Source organism: Hyperolius riggenbachi, chromosome 1 (assembly GCF_040937935.1).
Source record: "Hyperolius riggenbachi isolate aHypRig1 chromosome 1, aHypRig1.pri, whole genome shotgun sequence".
Taxonomy (NCBI): Eukaryota; Metazoa; Chordata; class Amphibia; order Anura; family Hyperoliidae; genus Hyperolius; species Hyperolius riggenbachi.
The window spans coordinates 488,157,817-488,178,508 of NC_090646.1; the positions used below are offsets into that span (position 1 = coordinate 488,157,817).

At 43.2% G+C, this 20,692-nt stretch overlaps 1 protein-coding gene across 1 annotated transcript in view; it reads left to right on the top strand.

The window, feature by feature from the left end:
- The window catches only part of PCK2 (phosphoenolpyruvate carboxykinase 2, mitochondrial), a 28,211-nt gene that overhangs the window by 331 nt on the left and 7,188 nt on the right, over nt 1-20,692 (top strand). Inside the window, exons 2-6 of the mRNA XM_068242441.1 lie at nt 13,958-14,212; nt 14,466-14,650; nt 16,531-16,734; nt 16,834-17,021; nt 17,147-17,309. Coding sequence (XP_068098542.1) covers nt 13,958-14,212; nt 14,466-14,650; nt 16,531-16,734; nt 16,834-17,021; nt 17,147-17,309 — 995 coding nt within the window. The remainder of the gene's footprint in view (nt 1-13,957; nt 14,213-14,465; nt 14,651-16,530; nt 16,735-16,833; nt 17,022-17,146; nt 17,310-20,692) is intronic.

The window sequence follows — 20,692 nt, forward strand, 5'->3', positions numbered from 1 at the left end:
CTCTGCAGTGAGAGGTCACCTTCTTATCAGGGTACATGATGATCCATTCCAGACATCCTAGCTGTGCAGATGTCATTATTGGGAAGTCACATAAGCTGCATGGTTACTGCAAACATACCATGCCAGGTTTATGTGGGTTTATTTCATATATGAGCAAACTATTACAGATAAGGTACCATTATTTTTTCTAAAATAGTATTTTTGGATTGATATAAGTGGTGACTGGCTGAAGATCAGCACTTACACTTTACCATAATCACACGTTGCTGTTACTTAGCATCATTTTAGTGATGATAGCTGCACCATAAAGTTCCAGTCAGAGTGATCATTACTTCATGATCATCAAATGGCATTCATCACTTTCATTATGGCAAACACTATAGGAAATAATAGAGAATTGTGGTGTTTGTCTCAGACTCTCCATGCCATTTCTCCAGACATCTAGCTCCACTTTAAAAAGCAGCCATGCATGGCCATAATGAAGGTATAATGGATCACATAGGAATTGCTACTTTTCCTGGCCAGAACTACTGGTTATGAGTGGACATCGGGTATTCCATTAGGTGAATGACGCTTCTGATCACCATTTTAGCATACTATAACAGTGCTCTATTCACAGCTCTGATTGCCAGGGAATCCTGATCATCCCTTGCTAAATCTGACATTATACTCAAGTTTGTTGCTTTTTGTCTTCTACCAGAAAGTGCATCTCACAGGGCACTAAAGGCAGCTTCAGTCAGAACTGGTTGTTATGATTGTGACAATCAGGTGACAGTCCCTATTCAGAAGCCAGCAGAGGTTAGCTGAGCAGGTTTTGCACCATAACCTTTCTGTTGACTACAATAAGCTGTTCCAGGAAGGAATGTAATGACAACTTGTTGTGCAGGGTCATCAGCTGGGCCTTCTGGCTGGAGAGTCATGGCTATGACCATTCCATTCCTGAATTCAGCTTTCTCTATATGGCCAGGTCACTGTCACCTACATTCTCTAAGGAACATCCAGTTCTCACTTATCTTGATGCCATGTCTTTAAACCACTGATGGAATTGTCATTAGTCAGAAAAGGAGGGGAAAGGTACAACTGCCATGTTTATCACAGCTTCCTAGTATTCCTACATGCCTATTAGCAGCTCAGGCTTCTCCAGGTTGTATTTATATGTGATTTCTACAAATGTCAAGGTTTTTTTGTATTTCTGTTGTACTTAGTATTTACCTTCTGGATTTTCCTTTTTATTGTATATTTTGTTCCTGATCTTGTGTAGTGTGATATGAGACAAAGGAGACAAAGAAAACCTGCATAAACACATAACACAGGCTTTATACTATTTAGCTATGTCAAGAAAAGCATTATCCAACACTCCTATCACTCAGAGCGGGATTAAGATGTAATAGGGCCCTAGACAAGGTAGTAAATTAGGAGCCCCTTTGTGGTACGTTTGGTAAGCTGCAGTGGAGAGAGGTTAAAGAAGGTGGCAGGTGGGCCCTTTGACATCCACTAGGCCCCAAACACCTGCCTAGGTTGCCTGGTGTATTATCCTCATCTGCCATTTCTCCTATGAAAAAGTAATTTCCCCCTCAAACTTAAACTGGTTATGCTACCTTTAGCACCAATAATTGCAGCCAAGCAGATCCTGCACATCCTATAATTTGGCATTAGTCTTTCTTATCTATGTTATTTAGTACTTATAGTACTTAATTATTATTTGGTACTTATATAGCGCCGACATCTTACACAGCGCTGTACAGAGTATATTGTCTTGTCACTTATCTGTCCCTCAAAAGGGCTCACAATCTAATCCCTACCTTAGTCATATGTCTATGTATGTATCGTGTAGTGTATGTACCATAATCTGGGCCAATTTGGGGGAAGCCAATCAACTTATCTGTATGTTTTTGGGGTGTGGACACACAGACATGGCGAGAACATACAAACTCCTTGCAGATGTTGCCTTGGCTGGGACTTGAACCAGGCACCCAGCGCTGCAGGGCAGGAGCGTTAACCACTACACCACTGTGCTGCCTCTAGTCTTCAGACAGTATTTCCAGACTGGCTTTAATTAAAGTGCATTAACTGTTTTCTTTAGGTCCTGCCACAGAATATTTGTTGTGTTTAAGTCATATCTTTGACTAGGCCAGTCCAAATTTTAACATTTGACTCACTCCAGTCACTCACAGGTAGATTTGCCACACAACTGCTTTATGTCTGTCTGCCTCACAAGTGACAGATAGTCAAGTAGAACACGTTCTGGTACAGTGAATTATTCATAATTCCATCAATAATGGCAAGCTTTCAAGGCCTCAAAGCTGCAAAGCATTCTCACACCATCCACTAGCACAAACATGCGTTACTGTTGGTATGGTGTTATGTGAAATGCTGTAGTAACTTTATGCCAGATGTTCTGGGGCCTTTGCTGTCCAGTTTTTTTAACTTACTTTGTCCATATAACATCTTTCACAAATCTTAGTAATCAATTAAGTATGTAATGAGTATTGCTGTTTCTCCTGGTTAGCAGATGTCTCCACCTTGCCACTCATCCATGAATAAGTGCAGTGGGTTGGCCACACCTGGTAGGATTCTGAACTGGTCTGAGGTTGTAACATTTGAAGGTAGTGGCTCTCACTGTGGTTCAGTGAAATCCCACAGGTTTAGCAATAGCAATTTAACCCTTTTCAGACTGATATAACGGGCAACGTGTTGTCATTGTGGACTCTCACCTAGTAGTTCTAGAGTCCCAGGTTTGACACTTGGCCAAGAAGCTATCTGCATGTAGATTGTATGTCCCCCCCCCCCCCCCCCCCCCCCATGGAATCGCATCTAACCATGCGCAGAAGACCACGACTGGCGCGACCGAGCCAGTTACCGGGGCTGATTGCAGCTGAACAAAAGACCGCGGGAGGAAGGTGAGGGACTCACGTGCTTATGGGGGTAGAGGAAGCCCCCGTTAAGTATCAAATCGGCAGCATTCATCGTCTCTGGTTTACTTTAAATTGTACCCAAATGGCACTCGTGGGTGGCAGATGACAAGTGCAGAGTTCAGCCTCTTGTCTGAAAGAGGCATTAGAAACGAAGAGGGCATGTATTATAATCAGGGCTGTAGAGTCAGAGTTGAGAAGCTGGAGCAATTTTTCGGAGTTGGTGGTTTCATCAACTGAGGATTCGGAGTTGGATGATTTTGTACACACTCCGTTGTCCTGCAAGGGCTGTGGAGTCAGAGTCAAGGAGTTGGAGCAATTTTGGCTACCTGGCATCAGAGTCGGTGGTTTCATAAACTGTGGAGTTGGAGTCAGATGATTTTTGTACCGACTCCACAGCACTGATTTTAATATGTCTGATATGGATATTGGATAACTTTAAATAAATGAAATAATCATTTGAAAAAACTGTGTTAAAGGACAACTGTAGTGAGAGGTATATGGAGGCTGCCATATTTATTTCCTTAACCATCTTAGCGGTATGGACGAGCTCAGCTCGTCCATCACCGCCGATGGCTGCCGCTCAGGCCCTGCTGGGCCGATTTTGTAGAAATAAAAAGCAGCACACGCAGCCGGCACTTTGCCAGCCGCGTGTGCTGCCTGATCGCCGCCGCTCTGCGGTGATCCGCCGCTAGCAGCGGCGAAAGAGGGTCCCCCCAGCCGCCTGAGCCCTGCGCAGCTGGAACAAATAGTTCCGGCCAGCGCTAAGGGCTGGATCGGAGGCGGCTGACGTCAGGACGTCGGCTGACGTCCATGACGTCACTCCGCTCGTCGCCATGGCGACAAAGTAAGCAAAACACGGAAGGCCGCTCATTGCGGCCTTCCGTGTTACTTCTGGCCGCCGGAGGCGATCAGAAGAACGCCTCCGGAGCGCCCTCTAGTGGGCTTTCATGCAGCCAACTTTCAGTTGGCTGCATGAAATAGTTTTTTGTTATTTAAAAAAAAACCTCCCGCAGCCGCCCTGGCGATCTTAATAGAACGCCAGGGTGGTTAAACAATACCAGTTGCCTGGCAGCCCTGCTGATCTATTTGGCTACAGGAGTGTCTAATTTCCACTGCTGCGGAAATCAGGCCAAATCAGGCAAGAAAATTGCGCGGGGAAACTCTGCCACATGGGATAATGCTGCCGCCGTCCATATCGTTTGCCTTATTGATTCAGGCGACATTGCAGCATTTTTTCGTGCGGGAGGCAGCTAATCCATGCACGGCTTGTGGGATTCATCTGCATACTAGCAGACCAGGAAGTGCCGCCGCGTGTCTTGCAGCCGCACGAGGAGGCTAGTTGATACGGACCCTGAATCCCACCATAAACAAGCATGTGGCTGATCTTGTCAGATCTGACAATAATGTTAGAAACACCCGATCCGTATATTCTTGTTCAGAGTCTAGGGATAATAATATTATAGGCAGAGGATCAGCAGGATGGCCAGGTAACTAGCATTGTTTAAAAGGAAATAAATATGGCAGCCTCCATATTTCTCTCAATACAGTTGTCCTTTAAGAGCTTGTCTATAATTCCTTTGTCTGATATTAAGTTTTCTCTCAAGATCAGAAACCATTGTGTAAAATATGCAATAACAGGACATCAGGAAGGTGCTGACAGCAGTGTACATAACTTCTAATTTATAGGTGCCAGCAGTGTTGGAAACCAGGATCTTTAAAGGGTAAATTGCATGGGTCCTTCCATACCTGTATTCTGAAAAAAGCATGTATTATAAGTGTGTATTTCTGAGTATTTCCTGTGTTGTGTTGCATTTTGTGTGTTTCTCAGTATTCTATCACAGATATCTGTACACATTTCCTAGGGAGTAGGATACTTCCTGCATTTTTTATACAGCTGCATGCCTTAACACACGCACACACAATACATATTACACGTCTTACTGTTCTTCTATGTAACAGACGTGTTAGGCAGTCTGTGGGTAAACTGCAGAATGCACCATTTTTTCAAGACATTGCAGTGAAATGCATGGATACGATTACCACAGAACACTACCTTGCAAAATAGTCTATGTTCTTTTCCTCAAGTCTCTTATATGATTTACCATTTTTCTAAATCTCAAAATGTACTGTAATTGACTGCAAGAAGATCAGGTAGCACCTGAGCCTACCGTAAGTACCTCCTTGGGTACGTGTACCACATGGGAATAACCTAGGCTTTAGATGACAACTCTCTGAGTAGAGACGGTCAACAACCTGCAAGTTTGGCAAAGGGAAAAGTGACATACTTACCTCGGTTGAGGGAAGCCTCTGGTTCCAATCCTGAGGCTTCCCATGTCCTCCTCCAGACCTCCGCTTCTCACCGGAACCCTCTGAAACTTTGTGGCCGTGAGCAAGCGCAGACACATTGTGCAGACACCTCGAGCCTGCACAGTAGCACAGAGTTGTTTGGGTTCGGCAAAAAAAAAACATGAGCCCAGTTGGCGGAAAAAGCCAAGCCCGCGTTGCCCCAAGCTACTGCACAGGCACGAGACATCCTGAGTCCGCACAGTGCGACTGCGCATGTTTATGGACTGTTTAACAAGCTGTTGTCAAAGAGCTTTGAGGGCTCCCAGCACTGGAACGACGAGGTGGAGGGGAACAGGGGAAAAATACCCTGTACCTTTTTTTCCCTACAGGTACACTTTAAGAATTTTAGGTCGCATGCAAATTGTACACTGCTTTGAATTGGGCAAATTTAAAGGTGGCCACTAGTGATACAATTTGGCGAATGATCGATTACAAACAAAAACCTAACCAGTCCGATCAGATTAATGAAATCGATCCGAATTTCGGTTCGATCCCGTCAATCTAATCAGATTGGTTGGGAGATTTTTGTCCATTAGTGGTCCCAAACTACTAATCATTTACAATCGTTCATGAGAAGGATCATTCGTAATCGATTGTTGGGCAAATTGTATTATTAGTGGCCACCTTAATGCACTTCCTGTCAATTTTGATTGGCTCAGTTCCATGCTTCATACAATTTGTATGCAAGCCAAAATTATTCACACCTCAAAAGACGTTTGCAGCACCTATATATATATATATATATATATATATATATATATATATATATATATATGGTTATCTTCAAAATGCATTTCTGAAATGATGTGAAATGAATCAGTGTTCTTTCCACATATACAATCATGTTCGGAAAAGTTACATAAAAAATAAATGACTTGTAGGCGACTGGAGAAGCATAGTGAACACTTAGCTTCTATATCATTATGCCACTTCTCATTTGATGAACCCGCCATCTATGTGTGGTCTAATGTGTTAGAAGTGCACAATCCGAAGTGACGTGACATTTGGGCAAATATAGGCTAAGATGTAGAGCAAGTAAATGCTGAATACATGTTTATCCCGAGTTTCTGCATATCTTGCTGATGACCTTAGCTCTCTCTGCATGTTGTTTATTGAGTGTAGGGGTAAGGGTCACCGAGGTGTGCTACTGCTAGGCTATAATTACCGCGTTCAGCAAAACAGGATGAACTGGGGAAAGTTACAGAATTCTAGTTAGAATCCATCACTACTCAGGTCTTTATTTATAAATATTATTATTATTTATAATATTGATCTATGAATAGGTGTAGCTATTCCACATGCCTTAAAAAAACAAGACTGACTATGCAAACATAAGATTTACTCCTGGTTTCAGGCAATCACTGCCTAATTGTTTATTTTTAAGAGAAAATAGTACTTGCTTGTAGAAAAGCCTCACAATGCGGAGACTTTAAATAAAGATAAATAAACTCACATTTTGTTGTGTGAATATTGCTGCAAATTTTGTAAATTGACACGTGATTATCTCATTTTCATCTGTGAAGTAGTAAAGATGGTAACTCTGCTGCCCTGGCATCGCAGGAGGGCACACTATAGCTAGATGTTGTATGGTCCGCTGTATTTATATAACTGTGCAGACATTGTCCAGTAAAACATAGGTCACCAACCTTACTGAGATATGACATAGGGCATGAACCAGAGGATTAATATTCGAGCTCTAATAAAATAACAGTGTATGTTGCTGTAGGCCTCATACGTATGGCCACAGCATGCATGCACTTTACTTGTGTCCTTCATGACAAATTCCCCTGCAGTCTTCAGATTGAGAGAAGGTAATAAGGAGCAGAGCTGCAATATCCGGGTAAGGCATAGCCACTGCTGGCAATATACCTTGTCATCTCTTATGCTAGCCATCAGGGGAGTAACTACAAATTATGGGGCCCCCAGCAAAACTTTGGTAGGGCCCCGCAATGTTCCCACCCTTTCCTTCCTTTGTGACCCTAACAGCCTAAGGGCCCATCTTGCAAGGGTGATAAAACAAGTGTGGACATCGCAATTTTCAGACCCATAACAAATGTAGCCACAAAAACGCCTGATCTGAAGCATGGACCCCTTTATCAGAGGAAATGAAGTAGTAGTTGGGGCCCCCTTACAGCTCTGGGCGCCCCTGCGGTCACAGAGACTGCTCCCCCTAGTTACGCCTACACCTTCTGCTACACAGATTTGGTAAAGGTGACCATACAATACTTGCTGGCCACCATATTGACCATCTAATGGATCCCAGTCTCTGATTGAATCTGTTCAGAGAGGTATCTATTTCCTGCCCACACACTGCACACAGTATGAAATCTACTGGAAATGTACCTGGCACTGCCACCTCTGCCTGCCAGGGTCCCCCCTGTGTCCCTCCTCCCAGGGCCCGTGATGAGTGTGTAAGCAGCTCTCCTATTACTGGCACAAGCCCTCAGGACTCGCTCCAGCGGACAGGTAAGCTACTTCCACCCTCACTACGGGCCTGGGGGACACGTTATGCAATGGGGAGACCTGACTCAGGTCCGTCGCCCATCATAATATCAAACGCCGGTATCGCCGCTCAGCATCGTGCGATCCCTTTCCAGCAAAATCTCTCCAGCATGCTGGATCGTTCTTTTCGGCTGGAAATCTATCAATCAGGTGGCTATGCTGCAGAATCAATCTCTGCCAGATTTGATCATTATGATAGAATTGGCTGGATATCGATGCCGCAAAACGAGTAATGTATGGGCACCTTAAAACAGGATAAGATTGTACAATCAGGATCGTACAGAGTATGGGCTACTTTACAGAAGGTAAAATAAACGTGAGCCATGCAGGAGAATAGAGTTTTTCTGGCATGGAATGTGAAGGATAGATAAAGCCCATAGGCACCAGGGATAGTGACAAAGTAGATGATTGTTAAAGAATAGCCATGTGACTGCACTTGTGGTTCCTGTTTGCTGAGGGGTGCAGTACATAGCTGGGTGGGTACATTACATAGCTCCACACTGGTAATGTAGGTCACTGTGTTCCTGGGCTACAATCTCACATAGACTATACAGGGCAGAGTTTAGTGATAAGAAGCTGAAGTCCTGCCTGGAAACAAAGTGAAAATCCAGTTAAATCCATCTGCAAGGCAGTATATAAATCTCACCGGTAAATTCTATGGACTTTATAAAAGCATAGGTGCTGTAGAGATTAGCAGTCCTTTCACTAGTCACTTGGCATTCCCTTCAATAGATATCTCACTCGAGTATATTGCACCGTGACCTTTGCTCTATATAACTAGCTTATAGAAAGTATCAGCGTTGTCAAACAGTTAAATAGCTCTTGAGGCCCTCTGGCGGGTATGAGTGATCATGTATAGCACGTAACTGTATGCTGTAACTTAATGTATGTAACATCGCTATTTCATGCATGGTAAACAGGGAGGTTTGCTTTTGTGCTTTCTTCTTGCATAACGCATGCAAAACAGTGTTGGCTTGAAATGTATCTGGTGTGCATTAATAAGATGACTGTATGACTGGAAATTGGCAACATAAAAGTGCCTATAGAAATCAGCTGTTTGGTGTATTGAGCAGCCTATCCAATGCTTGCACTAATGGTGGGTACACACCATCCAGCTTTCACATCAGATCAGATCGATATTCAGATCTGATAGCGATAAAGAAAGATATCATACACACGTATGCAATTTTTTCGAATTCCTTTTCATATTTATCATATTTCTGAATGGGTATCTATCACAAATGATTTGAAAGAAGATACGCATGGAACGATAGCCAGTACTTCGATCAATATTTTTCAGCATGCTAGATCTACTTCTGAACGAGAAAGAGATTGATTGTGAGCTGGGATCGGTTGATGGCAGTTGGTAGACTGTATATTTTGTTTGTCCGGTTAGATAATTTTCTCAATCGGAAATAGGATCTGAAGAGAAAATTGGATGGTGTGTATCCAGTTTATGTAAGCTGCTTGCTAAGACCTGGAGGAAAATAGTACTGGTGGTCCTGTTGCTAAGACCCAATACTTGTAGCTGTAGTTTAATAAGCAAAGCATGATCCAAATAACGTGCTGCTTGTTGGATGTTTTGGGAGGAACAGGAGGCCAGTCTGTTCCTGCAGTGGCATTCGTTCCGCCTGTGACTGGGAATCCTTACAAAGATCTAGTTATTACTTCATTTAATGATAATTGCTTAGATTGGGTGTTGCTGATTTGATGTTTGTACTCATAGTGGAAGGAAGGGAATGTGTTTGCACTTCACCACATGCATTGATAAATATTTTATTCATACATTCTGCACCATTGCATCTTAATAACTATTTTTAAGACTATAAGACGCTCTTGACCATAAGCTGCACCTAGGATTAGAGGACAAAACCAGGGGAAAAATATATATACTAAACCTGGTGCATCCATGGTGAAGGGGCATCTTGTGGATTATGCCCCTTTTGTACCTCATGCCCCCTTGTACCTCGTGTTTTCCTGTGTCCCCCTTCTGTCCTGCTGTGTCAGCCTCTGTCCTCCTCTATGCCATTTGTGTCTCCCTTGTGTCCTCCTCTATGCCCCTTGGTGTCCCCGTGTCCTCAGTTTGTCCCCTGTGTCCTCCTTTGCATGGGCACAGTACAGGGAGTCCCCAACATGGAGGTTCGTATTGGCAGGCATTCAAAAGTCAGGAACTCCCTGCATTTGAACTATAAGACGTAGTGACTTTTTTTTCCCCACTTATGTCTTATATTCCAAAAAATACGGTACATCTGGTGGTATGGGTGAGTTCACACTTGAATGGGTTCGTGCTGTGGATGGTGTTAGAGCATCTGCTGTCACTCTCCTCCTGGGATCAGAGTAGTTGCATTGTGTGCATTGTGTCGGACATGTCAGCATGTCAGACATCTGTCTGGTGTGCAGAAAAGTTGTGCAGGACGGGACTTTGTGCAGGGCGGAGCCAGGCAGCACGCTGACAATCCGGAACTATAGGCAAACCAGGAAGGACGGAGCACCTCGTATCCACGGCCGAAGGTTGTATTGATGTCCTAATTCTTGTGGAATGCCTTTTTATCGCTTTTAATAAAGAAGTCTTAAGTGGAGACTGAGGAGCGTGGATCACTATATATACACTACGTGCAAACTGACAAGCAGCCATTTGGTGAGTGGATTCACGAGGGGGGAACGCTGTCCCTGTCCCCATTGGTGAAGGCACGTCCCTGTGGAGTGCTGCACGCGGTGGATGTTATTATTGTGTCCCAAACAGTGCTGAGCACTATGTGCGTTTTCTCTATTGTGTCTTCATTGTAGGGGTCTTATCTCTGCTGGAGAATAGGACTAAGTAGGCGCAGCAAGTGTCTGTGAACTTGTGTATTAATTGGAGTGAGGTGACTCTCAAAACAGGCTGCGATCCCCTATTAAGGACTTGTGTGTTTTTACATTTGTGAGTGCTTTTCCGTGGAGCGCAGTTTATACAAACAAAGTGCAGGACGGGGCTTTGAGTTCCATCACTGCGTCGGATACTGGACCAAATGGACAGGTTGGCACATATCTGAACGGATCCTCTGCTTGTTCCATTAAACAGACCATTTTAAGCCCTATTGTGAATCTAGTTAAAAGCTAATTTTTAGACAGCCTTAGCACTACGCCTATACAAGTAGCACACCCAAATGAGACCCAGGCAGGGCCGGTTTTCTGGAAAGGACACAAAGGCCCAGGCCTTGTGTGGCAGCAGCCCAAGGGGGCACCTGGATATGAAAGAGGAGTTCCTATATAAAGAGGAGGCTGAAAGTTGTGAGCAACATGTGAAAAAGGGAAGAAAGAGCTCCTGTACATGGATGATACACATAGAAGATGGGGCTGGGGGGCACGGAAATTATAAATCCAGCCTTGGAACCAGGATGCCTGGGTAAATGATCTATTGGGGACATCCTTCTCATAGGGTGAGGCTGAGCTGCAGTCATGTCTACAGCTGGTTTCACATCCAACATCAGGAATCTACTGGGGCCCCGCTTGGGCACTTCATGCACTGCCCACTGCACCCAGTGAAGGAATGTCTCTCTATAGATTGATTCACTGGCTACATTTTTCCATATCTGAGGAAGGCCAGGCTGAATGTGTCAGAAGTAAATATCACTCTGTTTAGAGCAGTTTATAGTTTGTATGAGCGTAGCACAATGGCTAGAGCAGTCATACAGAAAACAAGAAGGTACCCCATGTCACAACAAGTCTGCAATAATGCCTGCCTCTAAAACGTAATTAAAAACCGAGATATTTGCTATACACATCTGCAGATATATTGAAAAGCTGCTGGGCCCTGTCAAGGATATCTTTGTACCTGGAGGCCTGTTTTAGAATGAAAACATCCAGAATACATATACAGCAGTAGGTAAACACTGGAAAACCTGAAAGCTGCCATTCACCTCTCTCGGAGTGCAGCATATAGTCAGGCACCAGCTACATGTCCAAATGGCTGCTACACAACTTGGATGTCAACAGGAAAGGAAAGTTATGCACAGCATGACTGTCCTAAACTTACATGCAGACATTAGGAAACCTGTTTATAATCAGAGAATAGCCACTTTAAATACTGCCCTATGCCACTGCACATTGCACAATTACACAATATAGATTCCAATCGGTTTATAAAACTCCACAGTTATTATTGCATTAAAAATACAGCTGAATTGTGTCCCCAGCTGTGTCAGTTAGGTAATGTGATGTTTAAAAAAAACGTGACTTGGTTAACCAATGAAAAGCTAGAGAATTTTCCCATGTTCCCACTGAAATCACAACCAATGTACTAAGTGGGGGAAAAGCAAGGCGGGCGTATTCCACTGTGAGTGAGGTTGATTCAGTGAGTGGAAAAAAATTCTTGACTTAGTGATTGCTGCATACCCGAGTTATGCCAAGCACAGTAGAGGGGAGGTGCCTGGACAGACTGATGGCTAAGACAATCATAAGCAATCACTTCAGCTGTCAAGGTCTAGTGTGTGTATGGTTCTTAAACTGTAATAAGCTTGAGAACTGCATGAGTCCTTCAACATAAACTGACTCAAAACTCAGTCCTGTGATTTGAGTGATGGAATACAATAGGACCTTCCATTACAGCTGAAGCTTCAGTTCCCTACATCCATTGTATACCAGTCATCAGCTCATTTTACACCATCCTTACTACCTGTCCTGCACCACCAGCAGAGACACTTGTACCTCACCTCATATGCATCTAAGGAAGTACCGTATATTCCGGCGTATAAGACGACTGGGCATATAAGACGACCCCCAACTTTTCCAGTTAATATTTAAATTTTGTGATATACTCGCCGTATAAGACTACCGCTCTTGACTGTTGGACATTTGTATACTGTACTGTATGCACTGGTGCTATACTGTATAAACAGGTACAGATACTGGTGCTGTACTGTATGTGGTGCCCAGTATACAACAATCAGCCAATCACGGCAAGCGATGTACCTTACCGGCGACTGGATGGTTGTTGTAAACAAACCCTGCTTGGATTGGTCAGCAATCTCTGTCTCCAAGACTACTTGTACAGCCCCGCCCTTGCTGCTTTCATACGGTCCCCCACCATATGCGGCAACCGCAGATTCTCCAGTCCGGCTCGGAAGTTTCAGCACCCGTCCTATAAGACGACACCCGGCATATAAGACGACCCCCGACTTTTGACAAGATTTTCCTGGGTGAAAAATTAGTCTTGTACGCCAGAATATACAGTACTGTTGACATCAGTGCACTGCCAGTCTTACTCTGAAAGCTTTCTTACAAGACTCATCACTGTGCTTCTGCTCTGCACTGTCTGCCCAGCATGCTCTACTTTGTCTGCTGGAGTGCCCAGGACAGAGCCAGGTTGCTGGTACTGCTGTCTGGTTATGTAAATCATCAAACCGAATGGAGAAAATTTTAATCACAAAAGACATTTTAGATCTATAAACAGTGCTTTGTCCGTGTATTTATATGCTTGCCTGGAGTTCAGCCATTGTGTTGTAAGTTTGAAAACGAGGAGTGATTTCCCACTGGTTCTCTTTTATTTTTACAGGTATACCACCAGTCTCAGTACCACTAGAAATAAGAATTATGCATTTTCGATCTCACCTGACTTTGTTTTATTAGGTGGTCTCCTGTTTGTGTATTCTGTGTGCTGAGCTTGTTTCTGGGCACATACAGTGCATCCCAACTTGTGTTTTGCTTTCAATGGTTTGTTGTTGTTTTTCCATCAGTTCAGAGGTAACAAAGGTTCTAGTTTACTAAGATTGGGGAATACTGGAGAACATAATGGACACAGTATATCTTGTCTAGATCTCATAAAAGGTGTCTGCTAATAGGTGGGAGCAGTTTTCAACTCTCACCTGAGTCATATCAGAATGCATCAAAAGTTGTTGAAAGGTTAGTAAATACAATTTGGAGCCTCTGTGAGTGACCATGTTAGGCAGGACTTTCTGGTTCAGAAGCACAGCCACTCCCAATCCTGCCTCTGCTATGGCTCTACTGAGGCTTTAAAGTATACAGCTAACTGTAAGACAGGAAGAAAGTGACCTACTACAGGGTCTCTTTAAACCCCCTGCATAGCCTTATGTTCTTCAGCGTTCTTCATGCTTAGTAAATCAGCTCCTTGGGTACTGTGTGCAGACTGCTTAGTCCTGCACTACATGCATGTCTGGCTGACAAATCTAGTAATTATTGCACTCTTCCTTGCACAGGCCCTGCTCCCGAGCAGTTAAAGCATGGGTGGAGGCACAGAGGGTAAGATGCCGCAATGCACACGCTATACAGGCGCTCAATGCGCAGATGGAACGCCTCCCTCCAGCTGTCCGGGAATTCGTCATCAGAGGAGCTGAGCTCTGTGATCCCCAAAACATCCACATATGTGATGGTTCTGCAACAGAAAATGACACTATTGTGACTATGTTACAACAAGAAGGGATGCTGAAGAAACTGCATAAGTACTCCGACTGGTGAGGATGCCGCTATTGAGAAGTGTATACTGTGACCACAATAACTCTACATCATCTAATTAGAAAACCTTTCTATGTCTTTCCTCTTCAGCGGCCTGAGCTTTGTCTCTCCTATGGCTCTTCCATCTTCATATCACATGGTCGATTCTCTTTTCTTATCCTGCATCTCAATAGCTGTCATATATAATAAGCTTTTTTATATTTATTTATATTTTCTACAATTTTTTTTCTTTATATTTACCATACTCAAAAGCTGGCTGGCAAGAACTGATCCGAAAGATGTAGCACGGGTTGAGAGTAAGACGGTTATAGTAACTGACAACCAGAGGGACACAGTGCCAATTCCTGTGGAGGGAGTGAAGGGACAGCTGGGAAACTGGATGTCCCCTCAACAGTTTGAGAGAGAAAAGAATGATCGCTTTCCTGGCTGTATGAAAGGTGCGTATCACTTTATGAGTTCACATTGGTACTGACACTGTCCTGTACTGTTCCTACCGATATAGCTTGTTTACACTATGTACAGTGCTGGCTGTTCTCACATACTGCTAAGGGTGCTTACACACTTAGGGCTGGTGCACACCAGAGCGGTTCTGGAGCGTTTTTTAAAACGCAGGGAGAAAACCGCTTGGCTAATGAAAGTGAATGGGATGGTGCACACCAGAGCGGTTTGTTTTTTCCACAAACGCAAACTTGGGGGCTGCAGCATTTTTTAGATTTCTGAGGTGTTTCTGCCTCAATGTTAAAGTATAGGAAAGTGGAAAACAGCTCCAAATAACGCTAGATCAGAGCGGTTTTGCAGGCGTTTTTGTTACAGAAGCTGTTCAGTAACAGCTTTTACTGTAACAATATTTGTAATCTGCAACACAAAAACGCTCCAAAAAATGCTAGGCATGTTTAGAAAACGTCTCTAAACATGCCTAGAATCGCTCTGAAATCTGCTTCAAAAACCTCTAGCGTCTTTAGGATCTGCTAGAGGTTTTTGGTGTGCACTGGCCCATACAGTTTGGATTGGCCAGTTTTACCACATCCATGTGATGTGAGAGCTTACCTACACAATTTGTATATAGTATTCAAAATGCGATGGCCCTCATACTACATAGAAGTGGTAAAATTGGCTGTGTGTACCAGGCTATAGACTTTCGTGTTACCCTTCACAGTACAGTGGTGCATTGACGATTTAACGCTGAGAACATTTTAGCAAATGGCAAATACGATTTCCTGTTGAATTGTATTGCAGCTGCTGATGTATGTGTTATGCCGCATTCCGCGATGCACGCAGCGAATTGGATGACATGAGTGAAAATGCATTCATATTTTATTTATAAAGTGTGATCAGGCCTTAGTCGGTAGAATACCTCATATAACATTCTATGTAGAGCACTTCTTCAGCACTTCTTCTGCCTTGTCTAGCAGTGCTATTGCAGGGTAAAAGTTAATGGCAAGTCCAGATGGGTCTTTAAAATACCGCACATTTTACTTGCTTAACAGAAAGTTCTGTTCTTTGTGAATTGACATAAGAAATCCAAAGATTTTTATCTCACATGTGTACGCAGCTTTACACTTGAGGCCCTATTTACACTTAATGCGTTGCATTGAGCTGGTTCACTTTCCATCCCATTACCAAAATGTGACGTGACGCAACTCAATGCAACGCGTTAATTTTAATTAGGGCCTTAAAGTGACACTGAAGCGGAAAAAAAATGTATGATGTAATGAATTATATGTATAGTACAGCTAAGAAATAGAACATTAGTAACAAATAAAATAGTCTCATTGTTTTCCAGTACAGGAAGAGTTAAAAAAAACTTCACTTATCTATGCAAAAGAGCTTCTCTGAGCTCTCTGACCCAACTTGGGTGAGAGACAGTCCTATTTTCTGAAGTACTTATACATCAAAGAAACAGTGAGACATGGCTTCAGATAAGGCTTTACTGCAGGAAAGTTCAAAAGGTTCATTATTTCTGCTCTGTTTCCTAGTTTAAAATAGAGTGTGGTTTGTAAACTGCAAATATGACAGAACGATGCAATGTTATAAAAAAAGTTATATATCTGAAAATAAATATATGAGACTCTTTTCTTTGCTAATAATGTTCTAATAATTATCTGTATTACACATACAATTCATTATATCATACTTTTTTTTTTTTTTTGCTTCAGTGTCACTTTAAGTGTACAGTATGATTTTTCATAAATCGGTTTAGTGAATCATTATTATTATCAGATTATTTCTCTCTAGACATGTGGTCAGCAGAACACCGTAGCACTTATTCCAGGTACCGGATACCATATGTAAAATGCAATTCTCTCATCTTTGCCAGGTCGAACTATGTATGTCCTACCATTCAGCATGGGCCCTGTTGGTTCTCCACTGTCTAAGTATGGAGTACAGCTTACAGACTCGCCATATGTAGTGGCCAGCATGCGCATCATGACTCGAATGGGCACACCTGTCTTACAAGCACTGGGAAATGGGGAATTTGTGAAATGTTTACACTCTGTGGGGCAGCCTCTTCCTCTGAAAGGTAAGAAATAACCCTCACTTATGTCATATCTTGGGCTTTGATACTAAGAATATATATATATCTTATGTATAAAATGTTGTCTCCTTTTGTCTTGAGCAGCCCCTCTCGTGAATTTCTGGCCTTGCAACCCTGAAAAGACAATCATTGCTCATGTACCTGACAACCGTGAAATTGTGTCCTTTGGTAGCGGATACGGAGGAAACTCTCTGTTGGGGAAAAAATGCTTTGCTCTGCGTATTGCCTCCCGAATCGCAAAGGATGAGGGCTGGTTGGCGGAGCACATGCTGGTGAGAGAGGAGCTTCTAGCACCTTGTATACTCTCTCCTGCACTAAACCCTCTCTCTTCTGTTTCATGAGACATCCCTTTCCTCTTACTATACATTCTTGTTATGGGGTTTCTTTCCCATATTAGATTTTGGGTATCACAAACCCAGCTGGACGTAAACGCTACATCGCGGCTGCCTTCCCAAGTGCCTGTGGAAAAACTAATCTGGCAATGATGCGGCCGTCACTGCCTGGCTGGAAAGTGCAGTGTGTGGGAGATGACATTGCCTGGATGAAATTCGATAGTCAAGGTGAGTGGTACAATTAAGTTTTGTAGTATGGCTGCCAACAAGGGAGACTGTTATTTGTCCCTTTAAAAAGTACAGCAGAGTGCCCAGTATCTGGCACTGGCGGGGATCACCTGATGCCGGATACATGCACTTGCCAGTTGCTTGAGCAACCAGCATAAAAAGTACAAACACCTCCACCCCAAATACTTACCGAGCCTCCAACGACATGTAGCAGCCTTTCTGCTGCACCTAGGGGGCTCCTAGTGGCTTTTAAGCTTCCCTCATGCATGCAAGCCGGCGTTTCACCTAACCTGCACTGAGTCACGTGACATGACGTCGAGTTTGTGTGCACGGACACCTAAAGCTGCTAGGAGCCAGCTACATGCTGCAGGAAGGCTGCTCGACGTCGCTGGAGGCTAGGTAAGTATTTAACTTCTTGCCGACCGTGTCACGCCGACGGGAGTGGATGCGGCGGCAGCCCAGGACCGCCTAACGCTAATCGGCGAAAGGTCCTTGGGGTGGGGGTGCAGGAGATTGCACATCTCCACATAAATGATGGAGCAGAGCTCCGCCATTAGTCTTGAAGCGGCGATCGGCGCTGGGAGAATGTTAGACAGCGAAACCACCATCTAGTAGATCTGTACAGCGCTGTGATCTAAGGCAGTGCTGTACGGGGGCCAGCCGTGTGACACGGCTGTCCCCTCCGTTGGCTCAAGGGTGATCCGCTGTCATAGGCTGAAGCCTATGACTGCTGATCACAGTGATAGGCTGGCAGGGGGAGGGAGGGGACACTGAAAAAAAAGCACACTTTTATTGAAAAATAAGCCAAATATTTATTAAAAATGAAACAAACATTGGGGGAGCGATCAGACAGAGCTCTCTGTTGGTGGGGAGAAAAAGGGGGAGGGGGAAATCACTTGTGTGCTGTGTTGTGTGGCCCTGCAGCAAGGCTTCAAAGCTGCAGTGGCCCTTTTTGTGAAAAATGGCCTGGTCTTTAGGGGGGTCCTCAAGTGGTTAAAAAGCTGCAAAACCCACCAAAAGCAAAATCTCTGTTATCCTTCAGGCATACCAGTTAGTTGAGAGACCTCCAGTTGCCTGAGTTCCAGATAATAGGGACTTTGTACAATGTAAAATATAAGCTAGTTCTCTCAAAAGGAGCCTATGCATTTTCCCCTGCCTTCTACAGACGTACAGGCAACATCTCTTTATTTATAACCTGGGGAATATTATGCTGAGTAGCAATAACTTGACAAGACTGTAGTGAATTCTTCTCAGTGAATTCTTGTATTTCCCACAGGATAAACATTCATTAGAATTTGTCTAACCAGAGAATCTAAATGCCACAGTTTAACCCCTTTCAAACTGCAGAAGAGCATGATAATTTAGGTCCCTGTGAGGGTACAACGGTACATGTTGTGTAAACATCAGCAGCAGCCCAGGTCCCAGAGGCACCAATTAGAGTGGCTTCTGCTATTAAGGCACTCTGATTGGTTGATGATCAATATGTAGAGGCAGGCTGTGCATACGGCGCCTTTTTGCAGCTGTGCCTGTTTTCTCCGTACTCAATCTGTAAGAGCGAAGCAGAAAAGTGTTTTAAATAAAAATGTCAATGCAATTATGGATTCATAAACCAGTGCATACGTGAAAAATAATAACAGTAAAAAGATAAAACTGAGAATGAATAAAAAATAATGAAATGAATAACAATAACTGCACATACACTAAAAAAATGAATACATTTTATTTAGGTGTCCACTGTATTTAAGATTATTTATTGTGCTTTTTTTTTAAGGACAGAATCTAAACACTCCAACATAACAAAGTTTAATTACTATATAAAATAGTCCCAGCTAAGACGCACATAAAGAAAGTTTAGATTGAAAGCGACAGCGGTTGAACAGACATATTCGGAAACCATGCCACCACCTGTTACTGATTGCAAATAAAATATGGTTATGATTTAGGGCCACGTCAACTGGGAGATTTGTAGTATTCTCTCTTAATCACCCTTATTATTTTCTTAAGCAGTTTCTCGTCAGCTATGGAGTTTTACAGCTACAGCATACAACAATATATAGTTATTTAGCTCCAAATCACTTTAAAGTGCAACTGTAACAAGAGGAATATGGAGGCTGCCATATTTATTTCCTTTTAAACAATAACAGTTGCCTGACAGCCCTGCTGGTCTATTTGATCTGACAATAATGTCAGACACACCTGATATGCTGAATGCTTGTTCAGGATCTATGGCTAAAAGGATTAGAGGCAGAGGATCAGCAGGATAGCCAGGTAACTGGTATTGTGTAAAACCAAATAGATATAGCAGCCTCCATCATCCTCTCATTACAGTTGTCCTGCTTCAAATGTGAATGGATTGCTGCAGTACACGGTGACAGCGTCACTGTCCATGATGCCTAGAGCCTCTGCTGTGTCTGTTGCATCAGACATGTTGTACATATCATGCTGTATGTTGCAATCAGTAATAGGTGGTTAGAAGTATGTGTCTATTTAGATGGCTGCAATTCTGAAGAAAATAAACAACTTCAAATCTACACTCAAGATCATATAGAAAATGACATTTCGGTGATGTTAAAAACAGATCCCCTAAATGTAACCTGCTGTAGCATTTTAAGCATGTTAAGGACACGAAAAACAATGGTTGTAATTTTTTGTGACTATAAATTCAAACTGGTTTCTTACATAATATTGATTTTGGCAAAGGTCATCTTTGCACTCATCATTTACCAACTAATTAACCAGGTCCTGAGTGGGTGGAGTAAATTTGCACTTAGTTATGCAATGCAACTTTCACCAGCAAATAGTATGAGTATTCTCTGCCAGTTTCCAGTTCTGCCAAGCCAACAGGGGTTCCATCATTAGGGTGACATTTTGGGAAATAAGCGCTGTACAGACATACTTGCTTGTTATAGCTGAACAACCTGTTCTGTTCAGTGGAGTCAGAAGACGGGACAACGGATGGCAAACAAGCAAATGGTGTCCCGTGGTGTGGCAGCTCTACACACCCGAAATTCTCAAGCAAGATGGCCCGGGGGATTCATCACAGTGGAATTTTCTCTGGCTTGTATCCAAGGTGTTAGGCTGGTTATGTGTTCTATAGTCTGACCTCTCCTAAGATAAAAAATGCAGAGAGTGGGGGGTCGGCACTACAAAGACCAGCATATACTGTATGGTGAGAGGCTAGCGTATAACTAGGTATGCTAAAAGAGGCAGCAACATGCTCTAGGCACAATGTATTATATTAAGTAGAAATGCAAGTGTAGAAAAAAAAGAGGAGGATACCCGGCACTGTCACTTGCTTAAGTGATGTTTATTCACATATTCCAGTAAATCTGTGTACAGGTGAAGTAAAATGAATGTCACATACCAAGTTGTGCTGACTGTAA